The sequence below is a fragment of the Struthio camelus genome, chromosome 1 (assembly GCF_040807025.1).
Source record: "Struthio camelus isolate bStrCam1 chromosome 1, bStrCam1.hap1, whole genome shotgun sequence".
In the NCBI taxonomy this organism is placed as follows: Eukaryota; Metazoa; Chordata; class Aves; order Struthioniformes; family Struthionidae; genus Struthio; species Struthio camelus.
Genome location: NC_090942.1, coordinates 165,193,720 through 165,218,843, shown reverse-complemented (window position 1 = coordinate 165,218,843; position 25,124 = coordinate 165,193,720). Strand labels below are relative to the sequence as shown.

Sequence of the window (25,124 nt, the reverse complement as noted above, 5' to 3'; positions counted from 1 at the left end):
TTGATATTTAGGTAAAAATAACCTTTTTACTTTGCAGCATACAGCCTATTAGGAGGCCACCCATTAGCAGTGCTTTAAGTACTGTTGATAGATATATATATATATATATATATAGTAATCTATTTTAATAGATGATGTGCTGTAATTAGAAACAATCTAAATCCATGGCATGAGATGCTATCTACCTCATAGGTTTTACTACCTTCTCTGAAAACATCATACTTGTGAGCTTTTATTTGCAATTTAATTTCTTTATTGATTAATGTTTAGCCACAGCATATTGTTCTATTGTAGCTTTGTAGCAGTATGTAAAGACTTCAAGAGACTATTCAGAAGCAGCAGATGGTTTAACATGAGCAATTCTGAGGTCAGCTGAACAGAGATAAGAATATAGGGAGAACTTGTAAATGGCGTAGGAGCTACAGTACGGTGAAACAAAAAGAATTAAAGGTAGAATTAGGAAAAACAAATGAATTTGAAGGAAAAACTGCAACAAATTTATAAATGGGGAAAGAAGTTTTCAAGATTCCACAGTTATAGGACTGTCAACATTACATCTATTTTTTGTTCCGTTGGTTGGAGAATATAATCAGCTATTTTCTGTGAATAACATATTAATCAACCACATGTGTTTATTCCTAAATCTTACCAGTGGTAAGCTGGTATTGGAAGATGTTATACAGACACTAGTAGTAAGATGATCATCTTTTATAGTCAAAAGCTGTTTTTTCAAGGTCTGTCTACTGCAACATCTCTATAAGAATAGATCTGTTTTCCTCGGCAAGAAAAAACTCTAAACTGATTCATTCTGATGCGCTTCTAATTTCACAGCTGCCAGGACACGTGTACCTACACGCTTATTCATTAGTATTAAGCTGTATAAGGAAATGAAGGTGAGATTTAGCTTCGGTAATCATGGTGGCCTGAGCATAAAATGCAGACCCAACTTGGACGGACGTTGTGGTCTGCTCTGTGAAACAAACTGCTTTACAGAGAAGTTTAGCATTATTCAGTTTCCATTCAGAGTGCAGGCGAGTGGTTCTGATGACCCATGTTCATGCTGTTCTGTAATGCTTACCAGCCACATAAAACTATCCCCTCCCAGCTCAGGGTTAATCACATTTTTCCATAACTGCTAAATTCTCAAAAACCTAATTCAGTAAAGCTAATGTACTAAGCATTGATATGTACTGCTTAATTGCAAAGCTGCTGCTTACTCATCAAATGTAGTAGTGTGAGATCTCACACTTCCTCATTAACTAAAGTTTTGAAGTGTGCTTTCTTTATGACTTCACAACCTGTCCTCTGTGCTGCTCTACAAATTTTACAGCTTTAGGATCATATTTTAGCAAAATAATACAGGGGCCATTGTTTCCACATCTAGAGTGCTCCAGAACTCTCCATGGATGCTAGTAACGAAAAGCGTGATATTAATGTTCATTAAAAGTGTACGTGTGATTGCCTGCGTGACCTTAAAAATCGTTACTAATCTAGCAAGAAAATGGATACTTTTCCTAACTGTTTCTACTTTTGCCATCTAAACCATGCCAGGTGGAGTGATCAGATGAGATGACTCCTATGAGTTTTTCCTAGCACATCTAAATAGTGCGCGCTTGTGCATTTGTGTATTATATAGCGTGTGTGTGTACGCAAGTAATAGATATACAGCAGGCATACACACTATAGGCAAGCATTGCAGTCAGAATTTGTGAAAGTTGCTATATTCCTGCTTTTCATCGTCCATGTTTATAGATCTTATGAGATTACAAAGATAATGCTTTTTAATCTACATTTTTACTATAAATTACAATGCGTCTTCTATTTTATAGATTGCATAAGTCCAGTGGAGAGATACAGGAAGTTCCCCCCCACACACACACATTTATAAAGCAAACTCAGACTTCAGCAGTAGCCATTTTCTTGTGTTACTTTGTATAGCTGTTTACATCTGTGTGTCTTTCATATGATGACTGTTCACTGGGGAAAAACCTAACCCATCTGGGCCAGATGGATTACTGGATTTTGGTGCTCAGGTGACAGAGAAACCTAACTTGATTCTGTAACTATCTTTAATACAGGTAATATTCTCATGTAGAATTTGTGGTGCTAATATAATTTTGGTTGCACATTAAACTCTATTCCTGTCTTGTTTTCCAATTAGAGGCGCTTCCATTGCTGGTGAGAGTTATTCAGTCACCAGATGCCAAAACCAAAGAGAATGTCAACGCGACAGAGAACTGCATTTCTGCTGTAGGAAAGATAATGAAATTCAAGCCTGATTGTGTAAATGTTGAGGAAGTCCTGCCACACTGGTTATCCTGGCTTCCACTTCATGAAGATAAAGAAGAAGCTGTTCATACTTTCAATTATCTGTGTGATTTAATTGAGAGGTAAGGTAAAGTCTTGATATTAATGCAGAAAGTAAGCCTGTTTGCAGGCTGCTGGTTTTTTCCCTTGCATTCATTTTCCAAAATTGAGAAACTTTCAGGTTAATCTGCCTGTGCTTTGGAGAAGAAAATTCAGAGCACCAAAATTGAACCTTCAACAATGTTATTGCTGTCCTAAAATAGTCAGTATTCTTGTCCAAACTAATATCTGTATGACTTGAACAAATTCCTCGCAGCTTTTTATGTATATGATGGGAGAGGATCAGCCAGGAACTTCTAAAGAAAAATTTTCATACAGTGCTTACATCTCAGCATTGATAACTGATCAGGTATTTTATTTAAAAGCCACACACGTACACTTACAGCCTTGCTTTCATAACCTTTGCTCCTTGTTGCTTTCCAAAAGCCGGAATGTGAACAAAATGAAAGTATGAAGTAGAGTATTAAAAAATACAGATAATTTCATGGAATTTCCCTTAATAAGCTTGTAATAATAATTTCACTTATTGTTAACAACCTGCGGGACAAGATACTTTTCTTTAGATTCATACTCCCTCTCATAGGTCAATGGAAAAAATAATGCTGCTGGAGGTTGCACCTCTTAACTGAGAGAATGTCAGCTTCTTCTGAATCATTATGTAGCAGTCATACCCTAACTACTGGCCAATACCATGTATTAATGCTTAGTAGAAAAGTAGAAAGAAGAGAATGTAGTAGAAGAGACTGTAAAAAAGAAAAGACTGAAAGGACTATGAATACTTCGTATCTGCTGGTGTTTCGTTAAGGCAAGGATTTGAACTGAATGGTAGCAATTGAGGTCTCTATATTGGTAATATTCCAGTACAGTTGTATAGAGACACCATACTGGTAGTGACATGTATGCGTGCACACACATACAGAAATCCCGAATCATAGTAGCAGTAGTTTGTTTTTTGTACCCAGCTTTGTGCAGATAGCCCAGCCTTGCTGCGTACTTCTTTAGAGCTCTGTTGGTACTACAGTCACAGCCTCTGTGTTCCAGCAAGGGGAGATGGCAGGGCTAGAAGTAGATCATGTTTTCCATCCAGATCCCTGGTTGCCAGCACTCCTCTACTCCAACGCTTGGCTGGAAAGAGGAAGCCGAACTACTTACTTCTGGTGTCGATAAGAGTGCTGGCAGAGCGATGTAGTCATTAATGCTCTCTGAAGCTAGTAAGACAGCCTTCTTCCCCGTATAGCGCTGAAGGAGAGAGAAGTCAGTCATTTTAGGCAGGGCATTTCCATCACAATATTTACAGTTCCATCTGCATGGAACTTGGTAATTCTGCTAAGTACAGAACTTCCTTCTGATAAAGTACAGCCTGATGGAATAATTGGCTGGTTAAATATTAACGGGAAAGGGATGTTCTTCCAGCAGACAACAAAGCTATGGATACTTACGGGGCTAAATGGAACTTGAAGGTAAATAAACAACTTGAGAATAAGATACTTCAAAATCACTCAACCTACATGTAAAATACTTGTTTTTTTTTTTTTTTGGTTAAACAATTGTTTACTTGTAATATATATTTTGATTATGACAGCAACAACCCAGTTGTCCTTGGTCCCAACAACTCTAATCTTCCCAGAATATTCAGTATAATTGCGGATGGTGAAATTCATGAAGCTATTAAACATGAAGATCCATGTACCAAGCGGCTGGCTAATGTTGTTCGCCAAGTGCAGGTAAATACATGCTTACATAGCTGCAAAGGGAACAGTTAGAAGTAACTGAATTGTTAAAGCAATTTTGAGAACCTTGTCTCCATAAAGAAGAATGCTTCAGCCAGTGATGTATTTCCTAGAGATGTTGGGCGCACATCGAACTATCACTGATAAAACTTCGTAATGCTTACACTTGAATAAAGCCTGTCTCTTTTGATAAACTTCTCAAAGCTTATCAATCAAAAAATGCTTTAAGGTATATGCAGCTAAATGGTTAACATGCTAGCCAGTGTCAGTCTTTTTTTTTTTTTTTTTGAGTTTACCTTTGTGAAATGGTAAATTCTGACTTCTGAATTTTGGGCAGCAGTACTGCTTTGGCAAAACCATCAAATAAGGATGTCCTTCAGAAATTAAAATCTGGAGAAAAAGCTGCCTGCCTTTCCATCAGTGAACTCTACTGCAGGATTTGATCTAATATGAGGTTCCTATAATGGTCTCCAGCACCCACTGGTGACGTACTAATACAACAGAGGCTTGGGGCGCTTGCTAGAGGATGGGTCCAAACCCTGAGTAATTTTACTACTGCCATCTTTAATCCAGTGTAAACGGAGGTCGTTGCTCAAGGGAGCAGTGTTTTCCCTGTCTTTGGGGGAGATGCTGGAAGGTTCACTTCCTTTGTGGCATAATGAGGACTTGGGCTGGGTAATAAGGATACCCAAGAAGTACTAAAGCTGCACCTCTCCACAGTAACAAGAGGTCATGCTAATAGGAGAGATCTGATCCAAAATCCAGGGCCAGATGTCATAAGGCAGACTTGCTTGACAGTTGTAACACCTAATGATAGAACCTGCTTGCCTGGCAAGCATAGAACTTTTTAAAATATTTATATAGGATTTGGAGTTTGGTTTATAGGGTTGGGAGCAGCAGCTGTTCAATCATGGTCCATTCTATCTGGCATGCTTTCCCAAAACTCAAGTTCAAAAGTGTTAGAAATCCTCGATTTTTGGAAATGATTCACTGGATGAGAGTGTCAGCCTGCAAAATGTGTTGTCTTGTACAAAAATGACATTGTTATTATTAAAACTTTTAAAGCATAAAAGGAAATTGAATCAAGCAACATTTCTAAGTGAAACAGGAATCCTCTGCTGTTTGTTCCTACAGTTTAAAATCTAGGTATGAATCATATATTAGTCTGTGCTAATACCTTTGTATTAACACATCTTGAATGCTCAAAGGGAGTTGCTTTTGACCAGTACAATGGCACTATGTACGTCTATAGATCAGATGTGGATAGAGAAAAAGGTCTTGTTTTAGCCAGGGATGGTAGATACATTTAAGACTGAAGCAATACTGCTGCCTTGGTTAATTTTACTTTTCAGACTGTAGAAAAATCTTAAAGGTCTTTTTTTTTTTTTTTTTTTTTTTAAAGAGGAATTTTACATTACCTTTACTGATCTTAACTTTCTCCACACATAGTAATAATTTGACTTCAGTAAAGCATTTTAAGTGTACTGTGGAAGGAGCTCTGAAGGATCTGTAGTTGCTAAGAGTCTCCTGGAATCTGGGAAGAAGCAGTGAACAGAAGGAAAGACATTTTTTTGCAATGATCTGAGCTGTTCCACTGCCAGCATCTAGCATGAGTAACGCTATGGCCATAGTTGGAATTAAATATGAACTTTCTCTTTTCCTCATGCTTAACATGAGAGCAGAAACAGTATTCAGTGGCAATACCAGCTTAAACATGTTTCAGAAATACTGGAATTCTTTAATTCTGCAGTATTCCATTATCTATTGACAATCTAAAATGCCTAATCTTATTTTAAAAAATTTATCAAATTCTTGCTAATTTTGTGAATCTATTTTTCTTTGATGTAATTACTCTTAAAAATGTGTGAAAAGTGACAGGCATTACAATTGAGCTGAAGATAGAATATATCAACCTTAAATAAAGCTAAACAATATTTTAAAATGTACTTAAAGTACATACTCCTCACAAAGGCAAATCTAATGACTTAAAGCCAGTCATGTGTAATACTTTTCTATCACTGTCATTCTAAGGCAAGATGCCAACTGCTCCCTAATTTTATTGACAACCAAATAAATACTTTTTTCCCAATGTTTTTTAATTTTCAGAATATTTTGGTAGTATTAGAACCAGTGTATTCTGATGGTGAGTTTAAAAGTTAGCGTCTCGGCAGAGGACTCACAAATAAGGAATAGTGAGGCAAAGGAGAGTGTAGATTTTACGTTTCCCAAGATAAATGCTATATACATTTTCATCTCTTTGGGTGGTAATTTACCGTCTTCTCACTGAAGAATAATTGTACCTTGCATTTGCAGCAGAATTTCGCACATAAGACACTTTGTGTAGTTTGCATGCTATAATCACTGCTTGCTTCCTCTGAATGAATTGCTGGTCTACCAGTGCCCAGGAGATATTCCTGTATTTCAGTATTCTAGCAGAACAGAATCATACTTATCTTTTACCTTCAGTGCAAAAGAGTACACATGGTTGTGCTATGACTAATTTCAGAATGAAGATTACATTTATTCTCATTTGACTCATTTAGGTATAGAGAGTTCCCGGGAATTTCAAATCAATTATTTTAGTTCGGTCTAACCACAACTTGCTTGTATTTAGCGTTTCAGAGCATCTTTAACTGAACTTAAGCAGGGCTGTGTATAGCTGAAGACTTTTCTCTTCTGTATATATACTGCCGGAGTGTGCCTTGTGGATGCTGAGCTTTGAAAAACACGTGAAAATTTAGTATGTGCCTTAGAAGCTTGTCAGCCTATATAAACAAAACTTCTCATTTGTTTTCTAGACATCTGGAGGACTGTGGACAGAATGCATATCACAGCTCAATGCAGATCAACAGGCAGCCATACAGGAGCTTCTGAACTCTGCTTGAAGGGCCTTAATTATCATCTGCAAGAAAACTAACTCCAAATAAACGTTTACCCTATTGTTTAGGTTTCTTTGTTTCTTTCTTGAGTAAAACAGAACTGTAGCGCGTGTAGGCCGTTCTTCTGCAACCTACAGGCAGTGGCAGCAGGAAGAAGCATTCTCTGAGAATGGTGGTTAAATCTGTTTCTACCCCACAACACTGAAGAAGTTTCCTCTAAACCCTACAATAGCACTGAAGAATATTTTTCTAACGGTATAAGCCATCCATATGATGGTGAAAGGGAAACAAGTTGAATTTTCTCATTAGACATAATGAATTAAGAAACAGCTTTAAGACCTTGTATTCAGCAGTAGATGTATGTTATAACAGATTAAAAAAAAAATTTCTCTACATCTAGTGTTAATTGTATTAATTGGAGTGTGAGTCTTTGTAGGGTAGAAAGCGTCCTTCTGCCCAGCAAGTTAGTAGATCAAAAGATGAAAAACTGAAGACAAAAACATCAAGCATGAAGACCTCATTGATCGCACTTTGATTCCCAAAAACAACTTGTACAGTGACTCAATGAGGAAAGCTGTTCAGCTTCCAGCCCTTGAATGTGAAGTCTCTTTGGCATGTCTGACAGTATCTCATTCACTCCTCAATAAATGACATTGAAACACAAGAAGCTTGTGTAGAAGTTCAGTGATGTGTGGTTCTTTTAATTTCCTCTTGTGAAAAGATGCAAGTAACAAACTATACAAGTCATAATTTTATATTTGAAACTTTGTATATTGTTGCCTATTACAGATTTTATGCATTTTTGTTTCTTGATTTTTTTTTCTAACAAATTTTTCACCCAAGTGTGTACAATTGAAACTTAATGGCATTCCTCTTATGACAGTAAATTTACATATCTGACTTAAAACTGTTTTTCATATTCAGATGCAATTGCATTTCATAACGTATAAAATGTAGTGTTGCTCCAGCTGCAAGCATGCAATAGGTCTGGCAGCCAGTGATAACGTTATAGCAGTATGCATTTTATTTAAAACAATTGAATATAATGGATAGCTTGAGACGAAATAATCAAAAAAACTGTTTCAGGTTTTGGGGGTTTTTTGGTATTCCAAGAGCAATACACCATTTACCAGCTAACAAAGCTTTTCTAGTGTACCTGATTTCTAACAAAGTTCAATGTGAAGTTTTCACATTTATATTACTCTGAAGATGTTAATATAGGAACTGATGTTGAAAAATACTTTAGTAAAGAACTGAAGACTTAGTCTCTTGAAACACAGAAATCTTTTGAAAGTTTGAATTTTTCACTTTATAACAAGAAAAGATAGAACTTCACATGTAATAAATTCCTCACCTACTCGAAAGTAATCTTAATTTGGTTTTTAAAAAATGTTCAAATAAAACAATACAAAATGGGTTGTATCCAAGTAAAAACATTCCCCAACAACATAACCAAGTTTCCCTAACTTAAAAGGCCTTAATCATATGCAATAACAATGCAGTTTGTTTAGAAGCAGCTGAAACTGTCAGCGTAACAAAGCTTCTACTGCTCCAGCTCCCACTTTGTTAAATATTTTTTTAATCCTGTATTTGCACAAGTTTGAGCATTCATACTTGTGGAAAATGAATTTCTAAGGATTAGCTATCAGTACTGTGAGAGAATTAAAGTCAGGTCGGTTACGTAAAGCAGATACCTGCCTACAAAAATAGTTAGGTTATTTCATGTCCTTGGCCCTTCCTGTATTTTTGAAGTATTTACTTCTTATATTCCTTTATTTCCCCTCAGTTTATAACACACGTATGTCTCCTTGCAGCTTGCTTTTTGTACTTTTCCTGGAAACTCTGGGCCTGGATTTTTTTTTTATTTTCTGTTGGACTACTACTCTGTGGAGAAAATAATAGCACATTTGGTATTACCAGTTTCAGGGCAACTCGAATGCTGCTCTCTTGTGCTAAAGAGAGCCAAAGTCAATACAGTTTCAGTGGTAATACCAAATGTGCTACTATCTTCTCCACAGCGACCTTAGTCTTCTTCCCTCCAGTCCAGGTAAAGGAGACCAAACAGGACCAGGAGCCAGGATTGCTCTATGTACCAGAGCCAGTGAAGGGCAACTTTGGACAGTTGCTTCTGCCTTGTTAACTATCATTTTGTCAAGAAAAGGGCATTGAATTAGTCAATATGCCAGACAGAGGGGTCTGCTCCGCCGAGTACCTAGATTTCACATCTTGTCTGTCTTCTCTGAACTTGTTAGGGTTAATTCAAAAGTTTCTGTAGCATTCTTTTTAACTCGCACAAATTTTAAAAACTCTAGACTCCCTTTCCCTCTCTTTACAAAAGTTATCTGAATCACTAATTTTAGCTGTTCAAGATCCTTGTTTGATGTTTATGGGAGTAGAAAACTATTGAAGCCTTAAAACATTCTTGATCATTCGCAAGTACTGGAGTGCTATTGCCCAAAGAATCTTACAACTGAGTGGCTTTATCTTTTTATCAAATGCTACAAAGCCATCCTTGGAGAGGACTTGAAGGACTCTACCTATAGAGCAAAGGATTACAAATAGGGGAAGGGTGATGATAAATTTTTCCCAACTTTTCTTCAGTGTAGTGCTCTAAATCCTGTTTTATCAAAATATCTAGCCATTGCATTCAGTAAGAGAGCATAACATCTCTTAATGTAACATAAAGAGCATTGCAAATAATAGCAGAAATCTGCTTCAGCAGAGCCAGAGTGTTATCTACCTGTATTACCTAGCAAAAGTGCTCAAAGTCGTATTCAGTAGCAAAAAACTGGGAGCCCCATAAACTTTAGGTGTTATAACGTTCCCACATTCTAGTTTCATTAGCTTATAACCATGAAGTAGTAATGAGCCTTTGTTAGCGTCGTTTTCAAAACCAGATTATCTCCTGAAGCTTAGGTGTGCTCCCATTTAAACTCTCATCTGTGACTATGAAACTACAAACTCTGCATTTGCAGTTTGAGAATGTTTTCAAAAAAAACAACGCAGATAACTGTCTAGTTACCTTTGCCTGGCTTTGTTTAACAGAAATCTGAGAATCCTGTGCAAGCTCTATGTAAAAAAATGACTTGTAGACTTGACTTCATATTTTTATCACAGGGTTTGTGTACTGCAATGACATTCTGTCTTTACCTTTTCTCTGCACATACTTCAAAGTAATGCTGAGAGCGAGGGCTGGTATTCTCCAGTGTAGAACAGATATATTATTATGCCAAATATTGTCTATTATTCTCTACAAATCTAGATCTTTTAGTCTCATGTATGGAGTACCTGCATGAGAATAAGATGTGTTGCACAGCTGGAATTTTTGATGAAATAAAGAATGAAGGAAGGTGACTTTCCTAGTTACTGTGTGTATGCATGTATGTACTGGGTGTGCCTCTGCCTAGGCTCTTGAATCAGAATTTTATTTTTGCCTTAGTGGTATCCATAGGGGTGCGTCTTCCAAAACACAATGCTGGTGGTATTAAAAATAATAAAAAAGTCAAGTATTCCCCACACCATATTTTTTTAACTCTTGATTTGAAGCATTTTACTAAGCATCTTCATGCAGCAACCTTAGTCCTTCTTATTTTATCATTTAGTCCACTCTTAATTTTATTTATTTGCTACTTGACTAAAGTTTAGTGACTTGTTCTGGGCATGAAGATCCCTTATTCCAGGTAATGCATTTTTTGGCTTCAGGAAAGTAGTAAGCAGGAATTAAACTTTTATCTAGTAGAGATCCCGTTTCCTTCTTGTCATCATTGTTTTGTATTGCTTCTAGAAAGAACATATTTCAGGACAGTTGAGATCCAGTTTGACATCTGCTGAGATTTCAAAGGTCTGGATTCAATATTGGATAAGATGCATGGGATTCATTTATCTGATTTTTGTTATCTATAACAAGGTTTGTACACAAATAGTTGTCTGCAGCACTATTCAATGAAGGGAAGTAGGTGCATCTAAATTATGATGTATTTCATCATAAGGAAATGTTTGACACCAAAGGCGACTACCACCTTAGGGCTGTCTACTGCGGATTGACAAACAGTTGTTAGTATTTCAGGTGTTCCTTCAAATAGTGTTTATTATTACCTATACAATGGCTCACTGAATAGCCTCAGTAGTTATACTACAGTGCAGCTACTTGAAAAACACTTTAATTTCCTGGAATCTTTTTTCCCATTTCTAGAATCAAATAAATATAATACCTTTCTCCAGTAGTTGCACAGTCCCCCTGCTGCATCATCACAGAATTGCTGAGGGTGCACTCTGTCCCTTCATCCAGGTCATTGACAAATAAGTAAGTTGGACGGAACTGGACCCACTATTGGGACACTACTAGCTACAGGCCTCCAGCCAGACTTTGTGCCACTGATCATAGCCTGACAGCTGAGCCAGTTTTCAGTCCACCTCGCGATCTGTTCATCTAGCCCATACTTCATCAGCATGCCTATGAGGATGTGATGGGAGACAGTGTCCAAAGCCTTACCGAAGTCCAGGTAGACAACATCCACTGCTCTCCCCTCATCTACCCAGCCAGTCATTCCATCATAGAAGGCAATCAGGTTGGTTAAGCATGATTTCCCCTTTGTGACTCCATGCTGACTACGCCTGATCACCTTCTTATGCTTCGTGTACTTGGAGATGGCCTCCAGGATGAGCTGTTCCATTAGTTTTCCAGGGATGGAGATGAGGCTGACTGGCCTGTAGCTACCTGGGTCCCACCTTCTTGTCCTCTTGAAGACTGGAGTGACATTTGCTTTCTTCCAGTCCTCAGGAACCTCTCCCAATTGCCATGACCTTTCCAAGATGATTGTGAGTGGCTTTCCAACGACATTGGCCAGCTCCCTCAGCACTCCTGGGTGCATCCCATCAGGGCCCGTGCACTTGTATATGTCCGGTTTGCTTAAGCGATCCCTAACCGAGTGGTCCTCCGCCAAGGGAAAGTCTTCCTTTCTCCCTGATCTCTGTGGCCTGAGACTCTTGAGGCCTCAGTCTTACCAGAAGAGGCTGAGGGTAAGAAGGCATTCAGTATCGGAGCCTTTTCCGTGTCCTTTGTCACCAGGGCCGTGCCCCATTCAGCAGTGGACTCACGTTTCCCCTGGTCTTCCTTTTGCTACGGATGTGTTTAACAGAAGCCCTTCTTGCTGTCCTTGATATCCTTCGCCAGATTAAACTCCAAATGGGCTTCCAAACCTTATCCCACCATATTCAGACAATGTGTGAATATCATTTCAGCTCTCAACAAGATTTTGCATACTATTTAGGTGTTTCGTGTTGGGTCCATCAAAAACTGTCTACTGCCTAATCCTTATTCAACTGTGTGGTTTAGAAGATCTTCCTGTTTCCAGAGGGGTGTAATCTACCTCCACCTGTATCGCCCTTTGTCATTTGATTAGCGAGATTTCTCTCTGACCTCAGACTTTTGGATACTATTAACACGTACAATACTAAGTTTTTGCCTCTGCCACTACTGAATCCACTTTTCTGTCTCACAAGAGCTTTCATCATCAGACATTAAGTCTACTAGTAAGCCCTACGAAGCTCTACTAAGCCCTAGCATAAAGTCAGTTTGCTCTTATTACAGGAAGAGTTTTTTTACAGAATCTCTTTTTACCTCAAAAGAGGTATGGGGACTGGAAAATCATTAATGTCTGGAGAAAGCTGTGGGTTTTTTATATATATTTAAATACAAAATGCTAACCTCAGTAATAATATCATTATTCCAGTAAGAAAACTAGGTTTTGTCTCTTAAATTTTAAATCATTTTTCAGTATTCAGTTTTCACAGGTGATGTCTTGATTCTTCTTGAATCATGAGGCCTAAATGTTTGGTCTTTACCCTTGTTATGTGTTCCCAGAAGAGGTGGGAAAAGAGGAGTAATATTTTTTCTACTTATTATTTCTGTATTCAACATCAAAATATCACTGAAGTATAGTATTTCATGTAATATCTGCTACTAACCAAAAGTTGTTCTTTAATAGATGCATGATCCTATCTTGAGGTGATAGGATTGATGTAAATTAACAAAAATATTTAACATTCAGTTCATATACTATTTTAAAAACCAATAGTAATTTTCCTTCAGACCTGTGAAAATTTCCTTCAGACTTGTGAAAAATGTGACCGCAAAACAGTATCTTGAATTGGGGAAGCTAATTTTGCCTCAGTTACTCAATTCACTTTAATTAAAGTCACTATTATTGAATATCTATTGATAATAAAATATCAAGAGATGTTTTTAGTGCGGATTTTTGTAGTGATAATTATATTTGTATGTGAATTATCATGCAAAAATTGTCTGCTTAGGAGTTGATATTTCTGAAAAAGTCTAAAATGGGGCCAAATCAACAGTTAGCTTAAAGTGTATGGATATAACAGTTATACTTCACCAGTTCTATGCTTCAAGTAAAGCTGCTTCTGGCCAGTAGATGGAGTTGATACAATTGAACACTAGAATGCCATGTATTTGCATTAGAGAAGGCTGTTTATTTTATAGTCCACAGATTCTTTCCATTCAAAATGGTAACATCAAAAGCCTTAAGGAAGGATTTTTTCTTAGGCGTTTCTAAATAAGACCATTTTATAGTAAAGTTGTAAAACTGTAACTTCTGTTTACTGACAAAAGTGCATGTACGGGACAGCTAGTTTGTCTTAAGAACTGCTTACTGCAGCCATAGAGGATGAAAACAAAAGAGAGTGCTGTAATGTTTTAACCAGGTCTTCTCCCTATCCCTATTTCTCCCATCATCAGAAAGTCTGAATCAAATATTTTCTGGTCCATAAAAAAATGTCTCATCGTAGAATGAGACAGTTCTAACAATTTTCTTCTTGCCACTGAGAAGGCCAATACTGTCTCTGAAACCTGCTACCTTTCCTCATCTATAGGGGAAGGAGGAAATGAATTTCATTCTAGGTTGCTTGTCAATCTCTGGCAGCAAGTAATAAGGAACAGCAGCTATGTCGATGAGCTCCTGAGGCTCTAAATTAACAACAAAAAGTGTGGATTCCTGTCCTTAAAATGAACGAAAGCTTGATGAAGACATTGCTGGAGGTGGCAGAATGGAGATAAGAAAATACATTTAAAATGGAAAGATAAAAACGGGTAACTGGAAAGAAAATGGATACGAAATCTGAGAAGATGAAGTCCCTTGTTTGACCTCCCGGCTATTAAATAAAATCTTTTAACAGAATATTTTTAGCCTGAAAAAAAAAAAAAAACATAGAAAATGGCCCAGCCCAGATCCCTGGGAATCAGATTCATCCTCTCACCACTCTTATGCTTGAATATAAAATAGAACCCTAAGTAATTGCCCACTGTAACTGTTTTTTTCTAAGATAAACATTTAAGACAAATAAAGTTTTATAGGTCCCAATATAAAGGCAGTAGATAATTTTTATCCTGGCTCATTATTCAGTAATCTGGCTTGTAGTGTTTGGTCTGTGGAATCTGAGTCTCTTATTAGTCCTATGGAAAAGACAGTCTGTTTCCAGTTGTGTGTTCTGAGTTTGTTTTTCCCTTCTTCAACACAACTGCCAACTTTTTTCCTTATGAGAAGGGCACTAAAAATTCAAACAACTTAAAAATGAACTTCATAACAACAAATATCTGGGCTTCCTTTCTCAACTATGAAACTTGGACACTTAAAGATTTTCTCTTGTCGTTATTTTGAAATACCACCACTAACTTCCTAACACAACCAAGCTCTTGTCAGCTAAATCAGATCAGATCATCTAAAAAAGAGTTGTGATTAATCTTCCCCTAAATCCTAGACTACTCTGGTAATCCTGCAATTATGGTGGAAAAGAATGATTGCTTTGGATGGAAAAAGGGCAATGCTGAATGACTTCAGGCTGGTTTTACTTGTTAGAATTCCTGTTCCTATTCCTTTCTAAGGTGGGAGCTGAGTCTGCTGCTGCCTACTAAAGGGGGCACTGCAGTTGCGATCGCTACGGCTGTTCTGCTGAAAGACACGCACTTCTACCGCAGTTACTGTACACAGTCCTGATGTTGGTACCTGAAAAGGTGTAGCGCAGAACTAGGGAAGGCTGAGAAAGAGTTAAGAAGTTTAAGAAGTCATATGAGCCATATGAGGTAAAACAAAAAAGGCTAGGACTGTTCAGATTGGAAAAAGGTGACAACTCCAAGGAGATATAACAGGTATCTACACAATTATGAATGTAGGGGAGTAGGTGAATAGGGAACAGTTCGCTACTATTTCTCCTACCACAGGAGTAAATAGGTACCCAATAAAGTATTTCACAGGATGCGTAAAATCATCAGGAAGTACTTCTTCACACACTGCAGTTAAAGCAAGAAACTCATTTCTGATGGGCACTGTGGAAGCCAAAAAAGAATGAGACCAACTCCTTACAGATAGAGTTGTTAATGGTTATTGAGTACAGTGCTCCTGATGAAATTTCTTGCTCAAGAAGTCCACAAATCACTGGTTGTCAGAAGCTGGGAGACTACACTAGGAGAAGGATCGCAGTACATTTGTCCTGTTCCTTGCGTCCTTTCCCTCAAACTCCCTTTACCTATTTCCTGTTAGACACCCAATTCTGTGATCAGACTTAATATGGCTATTTGTACACATCCTTCATTATACCATTCCTGTTGTCACTTTTTTCCCACCATTTTGTTTATATAGATCAGAGTCTCTTTAGACATAGGTTATCTTTTTAATGTCTGTGCTGTGCTTCGTGAGATAGGAATACTTTTCCATTTAAGTTGCATAAGACCAACAAGAATACGAATCTTATTTATATAAAACATATCTCATTGCTAATATTCACGCAGGCACTAGCTCTGTGGCCACCAAAGGAAAAAATATATTCTTATCTTGACAGTGCTGAGCATCACATGGATTCTACTCAAAAGACAAAGGAGAAATATATAATCCAATAAAAATATAATAAAATGTTCTGTCCTTTTTGTCTGCACTGTTTTCAAGGAGCTAATGGATTTTCCAGGTATTCAAAGGTGGCAAATCTTAATGGTTACTTTTAGTAAATAACTTACTTTCTACCGCACTTTGATCTTTTGTGTAAGGCATGTAGTGAGGCACTCTGGCTTTCCCTAGTAGAAGATTAAACCATTTTAATATTACTGTAGTTTTATGAGAACTGCAGCTCCTTTGTTACTCGTCTGCCTCTTTAGGAGGAGATATTACAGCAGGAAATAGGGATTAAGATTTCCTCTCCAGTGCCAGAGGGAGATATGGCACAGTACAGATGTGCAAAATTCAGTGTTGTTAACAACTATAGAGAGATTGTGGACGGAACAAACTTAAACAGGCAGTGATGAAGCAATTAGAACTATCAAAGAATGCACTTCAGAATTTAAAAGCATGAGATGTTAGGCATCTTTATTATGAAGAACTGGATAAATTTAGTAACAACTATTATTAAAAATCCTGGCACATTAAAACATTTCCTGGGAACTATTCTGGCTAAGCCTGCTCTGTTTGAGCGCAGTGAATTAAATCCAGCTATCTATTAAGCTCATGTTCATTTTGAAACCTAATATTTAAAAAATGAGATTATTTTTCTTTCTATCTGCTTTTTTCTGCTTCCTGAAAACAGCAAAGGATCACCACAGAAAATTAAGAAATTTTTAGAGGATAAACATATCCTAAAGACTACTTGTAAACCAAAATGATTGCTTTCTGTGCTTCATTGCCAGAGCAAACAGTGGAAAACGTACAACTAATTAATTGAAAGGCTGTGGGACTGTTCCCTTCACATTAAAGGGAATAAGGAGATACATATGGTATGCAGCCCACTAGCTGAGGAAACAGAAAACAAGTGCTCGTAACAACAGACCAGGGATTTTTTTCTCTTAAATATAGAAGAAAGATTATCTAAGTGGAAGCAGTGATAATAAATTATGGAAATGTTTGTATGATTATATTAGGTGAAGAAGTTGGACATGGAAAAAATTCATATCATCTTCACCTATACCCTGCATTTCAGAAAACTGAAAGACTCATCTCATCTGTAAACAAATACTATTCCCTGTGCATCCTTCAGCATCAGAACCTAAAAAATCGGACAGCATTCATCATTCACATTTAAAAATAACAGGAAAAGCCCAAGTTGTTACAGGCAAACAACAGGTTAGATAGGATCTTTGGACAGACTAGCTAACATATTTATACAGGGAAGAACCGGATTAACAACTCTGTATGTGATCATCGGCAGGTTGATGAGAGCTGATGGGAGAAAAAGCATAGACAAAAGCTTCCTGATCCTTAATGAAACTTTTTCTTCCTAATTTGAAAGTAGACTACAGTAGAAAGTAGACTATGAAAATGATTTTTCTTCTCTGTAAAATGGCAATGATGTTTCCCATTATTTTTAATTCCACTTTATAGAAGTGTTCTTGTGTCTTCATCCATTGGAATTCTAATTCTGGAAAAAATGATTGCAGTAGGCAGAAGACAAAAAACAGGAAAATAAACACTCTTCAAGTCTCTAATTACTTGATTATTTGATTTATTAAAAATAAATTATGTGGTTCTTGCTAAGCTATCCACAGTGAAATATTATTTCGGTAAATTCTTGAATACCTTTCACTTTCTGAACAGAAAGTTTCACAGATCCCCTCTGAAGATGAATTTCATTAACTGTATAAAACCTAAACAGAAAATAGATGGCTTTGTTTCTCTGCACTCTGATAACATGTGAGAAACAAATAAATTACCTGGTCGCTGGTCTGACCTTTAGAAGAATTGGCTGATTTCAGAGACTGCACTCTGAGACACCAAGATCACAGCCTAAATTGATGTTTGTCTTGACAGCTTTTACAGTTGCTCCCTCCAGCCAGATTTAGACAGTCTAAAAATTAAAAAAAGAATATGACAATGGATAAGACTGTAATTAAGTCATCTGCTGTAACTACCCACTGCAAAAATAAACTATCATCCAATACGAAGTTAGAAAGAAGCCAGGAGAGATCCTGGGTGTGACAGAGCATTAGATAAGGTTGCCCCCACCACCACTTATAAATGACGATTATCCCAGAAGGATTTACACAGACACACCGATATGTTCCAGATGCCTTGCCAAAAGTAACAGCAAAAATATCGCTTCAGGGGAAGGGCAAGGGGGCTATTACTTTCACAGGAACCTTCTGTCTGATTATGCTAAAAGCCATATTTAACGTTCTATATTGTTCTGACTTTTGTAACTGCAAGAGAAGTCTATTTGGCTGTGTTTAGTCATGGCATAAATTCTGAGAGGCTGTAAAAACAGCATTTTTTCCTCTATTTTAGAACCATAGCTGCATTTTTTCTCTATTTTAGAACCATAGCTGCTTATGTCAGTTCAGGTACTTAAATGGTTCTTCTTCATTAACTACCTTAAATCACCTCTGAAAAACTTAATGAATTTTGTTGCACCACCCTTCTGGAAAGTATTGCCCTTCTTTTACAGACAATAGTTTGCTCTGTCCAAAATGACACAAGCACTGCAAGAAAATGAACTACGATGCTTGAAATTCTACGCTAAATTCTGAATTCTATGGACCTATTTCAAACAACAGATTTATTGAAACAGCAGTATTGAAAGATTAATGTGGTTGTTTGGTTGTTTCTTTTTAAAGCCACATTCAATGGGGAGATTCTAGGCTTTTATTCCTGTCAAACACATTGCATTATGCATGACGGGCTTAACAGTACTTGATGGCAGCTCTTCTTTAGCATTACTTTTATCTGCTCCTCAAAATGTGAAATCATTTCATATCTGCAAATATTTTCTCCATTGCCACTTCTTCTCTTCCCTCACCATGATGTAAGAGATGCATTGCTTCTAATGGGAATATTGGCATGGAAGGAAAAAATATTTTGTCCTCATATCCAGTGTTCTCTTTCCCTTCATTCAGGAGGAAAGGTGAAAATGGATTACAGGAGAGGAAACTTGAATAGCAGGGGGATGTTTGGTGGTTTTTTTTTTTTTTTTTTTTTTTTTTTTACAAACCTCCATATTTTTCCTTGATTTCAATTTTCTTGAAGTTTCAGATATCTGTAACTTGAAAAAAAAAGATAAATTATTCTATAGCTAATGCTAATAAATTATCTTGTTTTCTTACGTTTTTATTCACAATTCAATAACTGCGATTTTTGTCCATTAATGAATGCTTCAGAAACCTCAGCATAATTAAAAAAAAAGCCTGTCTTTTCTTCTTGGATGTGCAGAAGGGAAGAATAAAGTACAAAGCAAGTATAAGCTGATGCAATCCATGTAGTTTTGAGGAATCTAAATTGTTAATTAATTTCAAGTGAAAGCTTTAACTCTAAAGCTTCAGGGATAATTCATCTATTAACTATTAAACTGGAGATCATCTTAGCACAAATATACAGCTAACATAACTGTACTAATCTTGAAACAGACAAATATGTTCAAAAATACAATGCAAATATGACACAATGCAGGTAATGTTGTATTGTATTAATACTGGGGAGAGGGAGACAGTCTTGTCTAATAAGATATGCAAAAGCTCCATTTATATAAATTCTTCAGTACTATGGAAACTTTTGCATGTCCCATTATAAAGCCTCTCTTTCGATTTATAGTATTATACACTTTAAATAGTCAGTAAACAACAAAATCTGTTCATTAGCTAGCTGTGCTTAAATAGCTTCTTTTCAATGGTTATTTCTTTCAAATGAAATTCCTGAAAATTGAGAATGTAAATGTACTCACTTGCCAACTGGGTGACTTTTAATTTGCTTTTTTCTTTATTTTTCCCTCAAAAGATTAGACATGGTCTACACTTAGTATTATATAGTATAATGAAAATTGTTAATCACCACTGCTTCTAGCTATAATTTGATGTTACATACTGATTCAGAAACAAGAACAATCAATCCAACATTAGTAGCCTCAGCAAAAAACTAGTAGTATGATACCCTTAATACCTGATGACTGTAATATATTGGGCAGATATGGAAAAAAATAAATTGCAAGCCAAACTCTCTGAAGTGGGGCAAAGCATGTACGCTAGGAAACGTGTGCTAAAAATAACAGTGAAATGATCCTGAGAGAACTGGATGGAGAACTCGGTCACACTCTTGTAACTGAACTAGCAAAGACATATAGGAGTTAACACGAGTTAACATAAAGACGTATGAGAGAGAGAGAGAGACAGTCTAAAACCGACTAATCGAATGCCTTAGGTTTGCAAGATTGAGCCCCAAACCACATTTATGCAAGAATACACTGATAATTCCAGCACAAAAGTATTTGCTGAAAGGGTCTTTGAAACAAAATTTCAGGCTCCCAGGAAAACATCTGTGGAATGTTTTATGAAAAAGAATTACTAAACAAAAGTTGTAGCTGAAATCACAGATTACTCAGCTTCTCTCTTTGATAAAACAGAAAACATTTGAACTCAACACATTTTAATGTGATTTACAAAAGAGGCATAGATTTTAAGGCCAGAAGGACCATTTAAGAATCTAGTTTGACCTTAGTGTAAACCAGACCATAGAATTTAATCCACACACTTGGGCTTTGAGTGCAATCATTTAGTTTAACTAAGCACAGATGGAGAGACAAGCAGCTGAAAATGTAAATTTACCAGTACTCCGCCATAACGGCCTGTGTGCATCCACACCTTCTAGAACCTTACAATAAATATGAGGAAGCTTCAGTGAAAAAATAATCACAAATCATCACAGCATAACAGTGAGTTCTAAAAAGTGAAGGCTTTCCAAAGATTGGTACTTGCATCCACACTAGCTGTTGCTATTTCTTTTCCTAACAGGGAAAGAGGCAGAAGGGACAGAGAGGCAATCTCTCAAGACAGCAGAACCCTTTTACATGTCTTTCTCCTTTCCTTCCCTTCCATTCCCTTGGGTTCTCCCTTATCAGGAAAGGTAGAAGTGAACAATGGCGCCAGCTTGGTCTGAAACTCAGTTCCAGCTCTTCTCTTCTGTTAGCAGATGCAGACACAGCTTATTTTTTCTTCTTTCAGAAATATAAATTAATTAGAACTATTTTTCAAATTTCAGACACTTTTCAAAAACAACTACTGTCTCTCTCAAATTCTGATGTTTACTTGCTGTCCCAGCAAATTCTGCATGTCATTCAACAGGGAAAAAATGTGACCCTATGTACTACAGGAACCTAACAGCAACAGTGAATGCTCTTCTTAGCATTCACATCCAAAGAGTGCTGCCATGTGTAATTCACAAGAGAGAAATCCTTTCCAGAGAAAAATTGCTGCTTAGTACTGTAAAAAGAGTCAATGGGATGGATGAGGGAAAGAAGACTTTATGACTGACTGGATAAATGCCATGCAGGACAGATAGTAAAGTCTGTTTAGATGTCAGTTCCTGGTTGTGCTTGATACTTGCGAAAGATCTATAAGAAGCAAGGGTCAAATAAATAAAACACATACAAGCACATACAAACATATGGTTCCTAGAGAAATGAACAACATGTTGCCGTCTTTGATGTTTCAGTAAGGACACCATTCAGGACAATACTTCACTGTTGCTTTTCGCAGCACAGTAATAAACGTACAGTAGCTGCAGGGCAATCTGTTACTTCTGGTATTGAGAAAAGTTTCAAGGCACTCAGACTTGGAAGACACTGAAGATGATCTCACTCATTTGATGCAGATTACAACAACTCTTTGTTAGGTGTGAATGAAGCATTAGTGATTTGGAAGTGTACATAAAATGCACCAGGAAATTCCAAGCGCTACTGTTGACCCTTGCTGTGCTGCTCTTACCCTAACTGTACCTTAATCAACAGTAAAAGCTGTTGACAGAAGAGGCTGGAAAAAGGTAAACCTTTTATTACTTCACTGTTTCTTAATCACAGCTCATATTGTTAAAATGTGACTGTTAAGTGCTCTTTTTTACAGACAGACCATGGATTTTGCAGGGAACAGGTCTGGGGGAAATAACAATGGTTACTATCTTATCAAATAACGACACCTAAGGATGATTCCCAGCCTTTCAGTCAGTAATCTATGTACTTTGGTTAAGGTTTCAGAACTGACTGAAGAAATGAAGCTCTCCACTTGATCTCACAAAGTTGGCTGGCACATGCATCGAGGTATCTGTAGTGAGGCGTTTGTGCACAGAGGCATTACTGTCAACAGCAGAGGAATTTCTCTTTTGGGATTAAGCAAGTGCAAGGCTTAGAGAAGAAAATATTTATAGCATTCACACATCTTTTCTCTTTCCTCCAGGGATGGAAAACCAGAGATAGCTGGGCTCCTCAAATGGTCTATAAACACTAGGTGCTCAGAAGGGAAGCATGGGTCTCGACTGCTTTACAAAAATGGTCTATAAATGCTAGGTGCTTGAACGGGAAGCACAGGTCTCGACTACTTTACAAACACTCTCCTACTTCACTGCTTCCCTGCTGGGTCACTGAGAGAACTTCAGAGACTTCAAGTCTTTCCTCGGTATCACTCATACACGTGCACCGTTCAGTCATCTTCCAGATGAATTTTGGGTAGGATCTAGAGAAAGGCCTAAAGAGATACACATCCTAATGCTGAAGCTCTGTAAACAGGTAGGGTGTTGTCAGAGCAAATAGTCAGCCAAACCTAGCTGTGTCTGAGAGCCTTTTCATCATAGCGCCAGGTCTCCTCTGAGGGAACGTACAGCACCTCTGAAAAAGATGTACTCCCAGCCCCAGTTTTTGCCTGCTGTTCTCCTTTCAACTCGCAGGCTGGGGACTTTTATGAGAGAGCCCTTGAAGCGCAGACTGCTACTGCTTGTTTAGCTTTTCAGCGCTGTGGTCATTTAAAAAGGGAGAAAAAAACAGGTTACTGAGCAGTAATCAGAAAATGTGAATATGCTGCCTAGCCCTTAGGTTTCTCTAGTGGCTAAGAGTATGGAGCCTTGGGGCATGGCTGAAGGTGAAGGTCTGCCTCTCAGTAAACCAAGCCTTTATCTGTTCTCTGTTGATTCCTGAAACCACCTCCCAACACGGAAAAGCAGTGGCATAAATGGGTTCCTGGATGTGCGCAAACCCATTTAGGCAAAGTCTTTGCAGCACCCTCCTCCCTGCTGAATGAACTACCGAGTTTAGCAGCCTCGAAGATGTGCTGTGGAACCGGTGATCAAGCTTCCCCTCTAAGGACAGCAAGGCACAACCTTTCTGCCAGGCACCCTCACCCCCGCTTCGCACACTCCTACCAAAAGCACCTGCGTTAGATGACCCCGACTCTGGAAGCTACCCTTAAATCCACTAAAAAAGGCAGCACGACCCACACAGGCCACCTGCTGCCCCTTGCTCCGAGTGCGCACCGGCGGGCGGGAAGCCGGGCACCATGTGGCATGGCTGCCTTGCCCCCCACAGCCCCCTCAGCCCGCCCAAGGCGGCAGCTCATCCGGGCTGCACCCTTCCCTCCCGCCGCTGCCCACCCCTTCTGGAGCGGCAGGAGGAGGAGGAGGAAGAAGGGTACGTGCCCGCCGGCACCGCACCTGGCGCAGGGCGGTGGTCGTTCCTCGTCCTCCTCCTCCGCCGACGAGCTGCCCGCGTACCTGCGGCCGCCCCGCCGCCTGTGAACGCTGGAGGGGGCTCTCGGCCGCCTCCTGCCGCCGGCGGCTCCCCCCCTCCGGGAGGGGGCAGGGTTAGGGGAGGTGCAGAGCCGCGGCACAGCAGCGTCCAGTTCCCGCTCCCCGGGTCCGCCGCCGCCGCCGGCGGCAGCAGCAGCACCAGCAGCAGCCACCGCCTCCCGCCGCCCCCCCCCCTTCCCGCCGCCTCTCCCTCAGCGCCCAGCCCGGTGGACTCTCCCCGTTGCAGAACCGGACATGGCGATCCTGCTCCTGCGAGCCCCCCGCTGCCCTCCTTCTTCTCCTCCTCCTCCTCCCCCCGCCGCCGCCTTCTCCTCCTCCTCCTCCCCGCGGAGCTTTTAATGGCTCGGACCTCCAGCGGCCAAGCCCGACTGCCCGTGCACCAGCCGCAGCGAGGAGAGCCAGCGGGAGCCCGCGCAGCCCCAGCCCCAGCCCCGCGCACGGTAAGGGCGGCACGGCGAACAATGGGGCCGGGCGGGAGCGGCAGCGGGTGGTGGCGCCCACCCCGCCGGGCACGGCGGCCAGGGCTGCGGGGCGGCCGGGGCGTGAGGCGGCGGCGGCGGACGGCGGGGAGCGACGCCCTGCACCGCCACCGCCCCCCTTCCCCCCACCCCCCGGCACGGCCACCCCTCCGCAAGCGGGTGACAGCCGCGGGGCCGCGCTGCCCGGCGGACACCCCGCGGGCGCCGCTCAGCCCCGCTTAATCCCATTAGCGCGGGTAATCCGCGGGGAGGCACCGCGCCGAGCGGCACCCGCCCTCCTTCCCTCCCCCGCTTCCCCGGGGCCACCGCGGCTGGGCGCAGTCCGGACACCGGGCGGCGGCGGCGGCCGCCGCACAACTTGGTGCCTTTTGTTTCGCCGCCGGGGGCTGGGACGCCGCCCGGCCGCGGGGTGTCCCTGCCCGGCCGTTGCCCGGCGGGCGGGACGGGCCGGGAGCCTTGTGGTGACTCGCGGTCCCGCACAGAGCCGAGGGGCGCCCTTGCCCTGCCTGCGCCCCCCCCCCCCCCAGTTCCTTTTCCCTCCGCTTTTAGCCCCTTTTTACCTCAGTTGCGGCTCGGCTGAGCCGAGATCCTGGCCCACAAAGGGGCTGACACAGGCGAGGCATCTCCTCTCGCCTCGGTTTAGGCCAGCCCAGCAGCCCGCCCGGGCACGGCGCGAGGGCGAGGGCTCCCGGCTCGCCGCGGGGCCAGCGCCGCCCCCGGGCTCCGCCAGCCGTTGGGGCGGGGCCGCTCGCGGCGGCCGTTAACGGCCGTTCGCGCCCGCGCCCCTCTCCGCCTCGGCAGGAGGGGAAGCGCCGCGGTGGCCCCGGCCTCGTGTCCTCGACGCCTCTGCTGCGCTGGTACTTTAAAAAAAAAAAAAAAAGTTTGCCGCTTTGGAAACCGAGTGCTTTTTCGCTCATCAGTATGATCGGTGTCAGTAAGGCATTAACTGTAGGGGGAAGCTTTTGATTAAACAACTTTATTTTCAGAGGAGGAGTTTGTGTGTAGTAGGCCTTATCTGTCACAATTCTGTGTTCTGTGTGTGTGTGTGTGTGTGGTTTTTTTTTTTTTAGTACACGCAAACTCTTTGGATTTTTTTTTAAGTTGCTAGATTTGCTTGAT

General features: G+C 40.1%; 2 protein-coding genes and 1 long non-coding RNA gene across 6 annotated transcripts in view; 2 read left to right on the top strand and 1 right to left on the bottom strand.

Moving 5' to 3' along the window:
• Nucleotides 1–7,043, top strand: part of IPO5 (importin 5) — a 43,985-nt gene extending 36,942 nt beyond the window's left edge. Inside the window, exons 24-26 of the mRNA XM_068928568.1 lie at nt 2,162–2,390; nt 3,950–4,091; nt 6,896–7,043. Of these exons, the coding sequence (XP_068784669.1) occupies nt 2,162–2,390; nt 3,950–4,091; nt 6,896–6,982 (458 nt within the window). The 3' untranslated portion in view covers nt 6,983–7,043. The remainder of the gene's footprint in view (nt 1–2,161; nt 2,391–3,949; nt 4,092–6,895) is intronic.
• LOC104153857 (uncharacterized) lies at nt 239–24,745 on the bottom strand. The gene is made up of 4 exons (XR_011138020.1): nt 24,566–24,745; nt 18,959–19,009; nt 17,685–17,818; nt 239–3,606 (listed from the first exon to the last, which is right to left on the bottom strand). It is a non-coding gene; the product is annotated as an uncharacterized lncRNA (long non-coding RNA).
• The window catches only part of FARP1 (FERM, ARH/RhoGEF and pleckstrin domain protein 1), a 216,115-nt gene continuing 214,551 nt past the window's right edge, over nt 23,561–25,124 (top strand). For 3 of the 4 annotated variants that reach the window (XM_068928609.1, XM_068928602.1, XM_068928581.1), the window contains exon 1: nt 23,568–23,966. The gene's annotated coding sequence lies outside the window, so the exon portion shown is untranslated. Of the gene's footprint in view, nt 23,967–25,124 lie in introns of all 4 variants that reach the window. The other variant, XM_068928599.1, reaches the window with a different exon arrangement.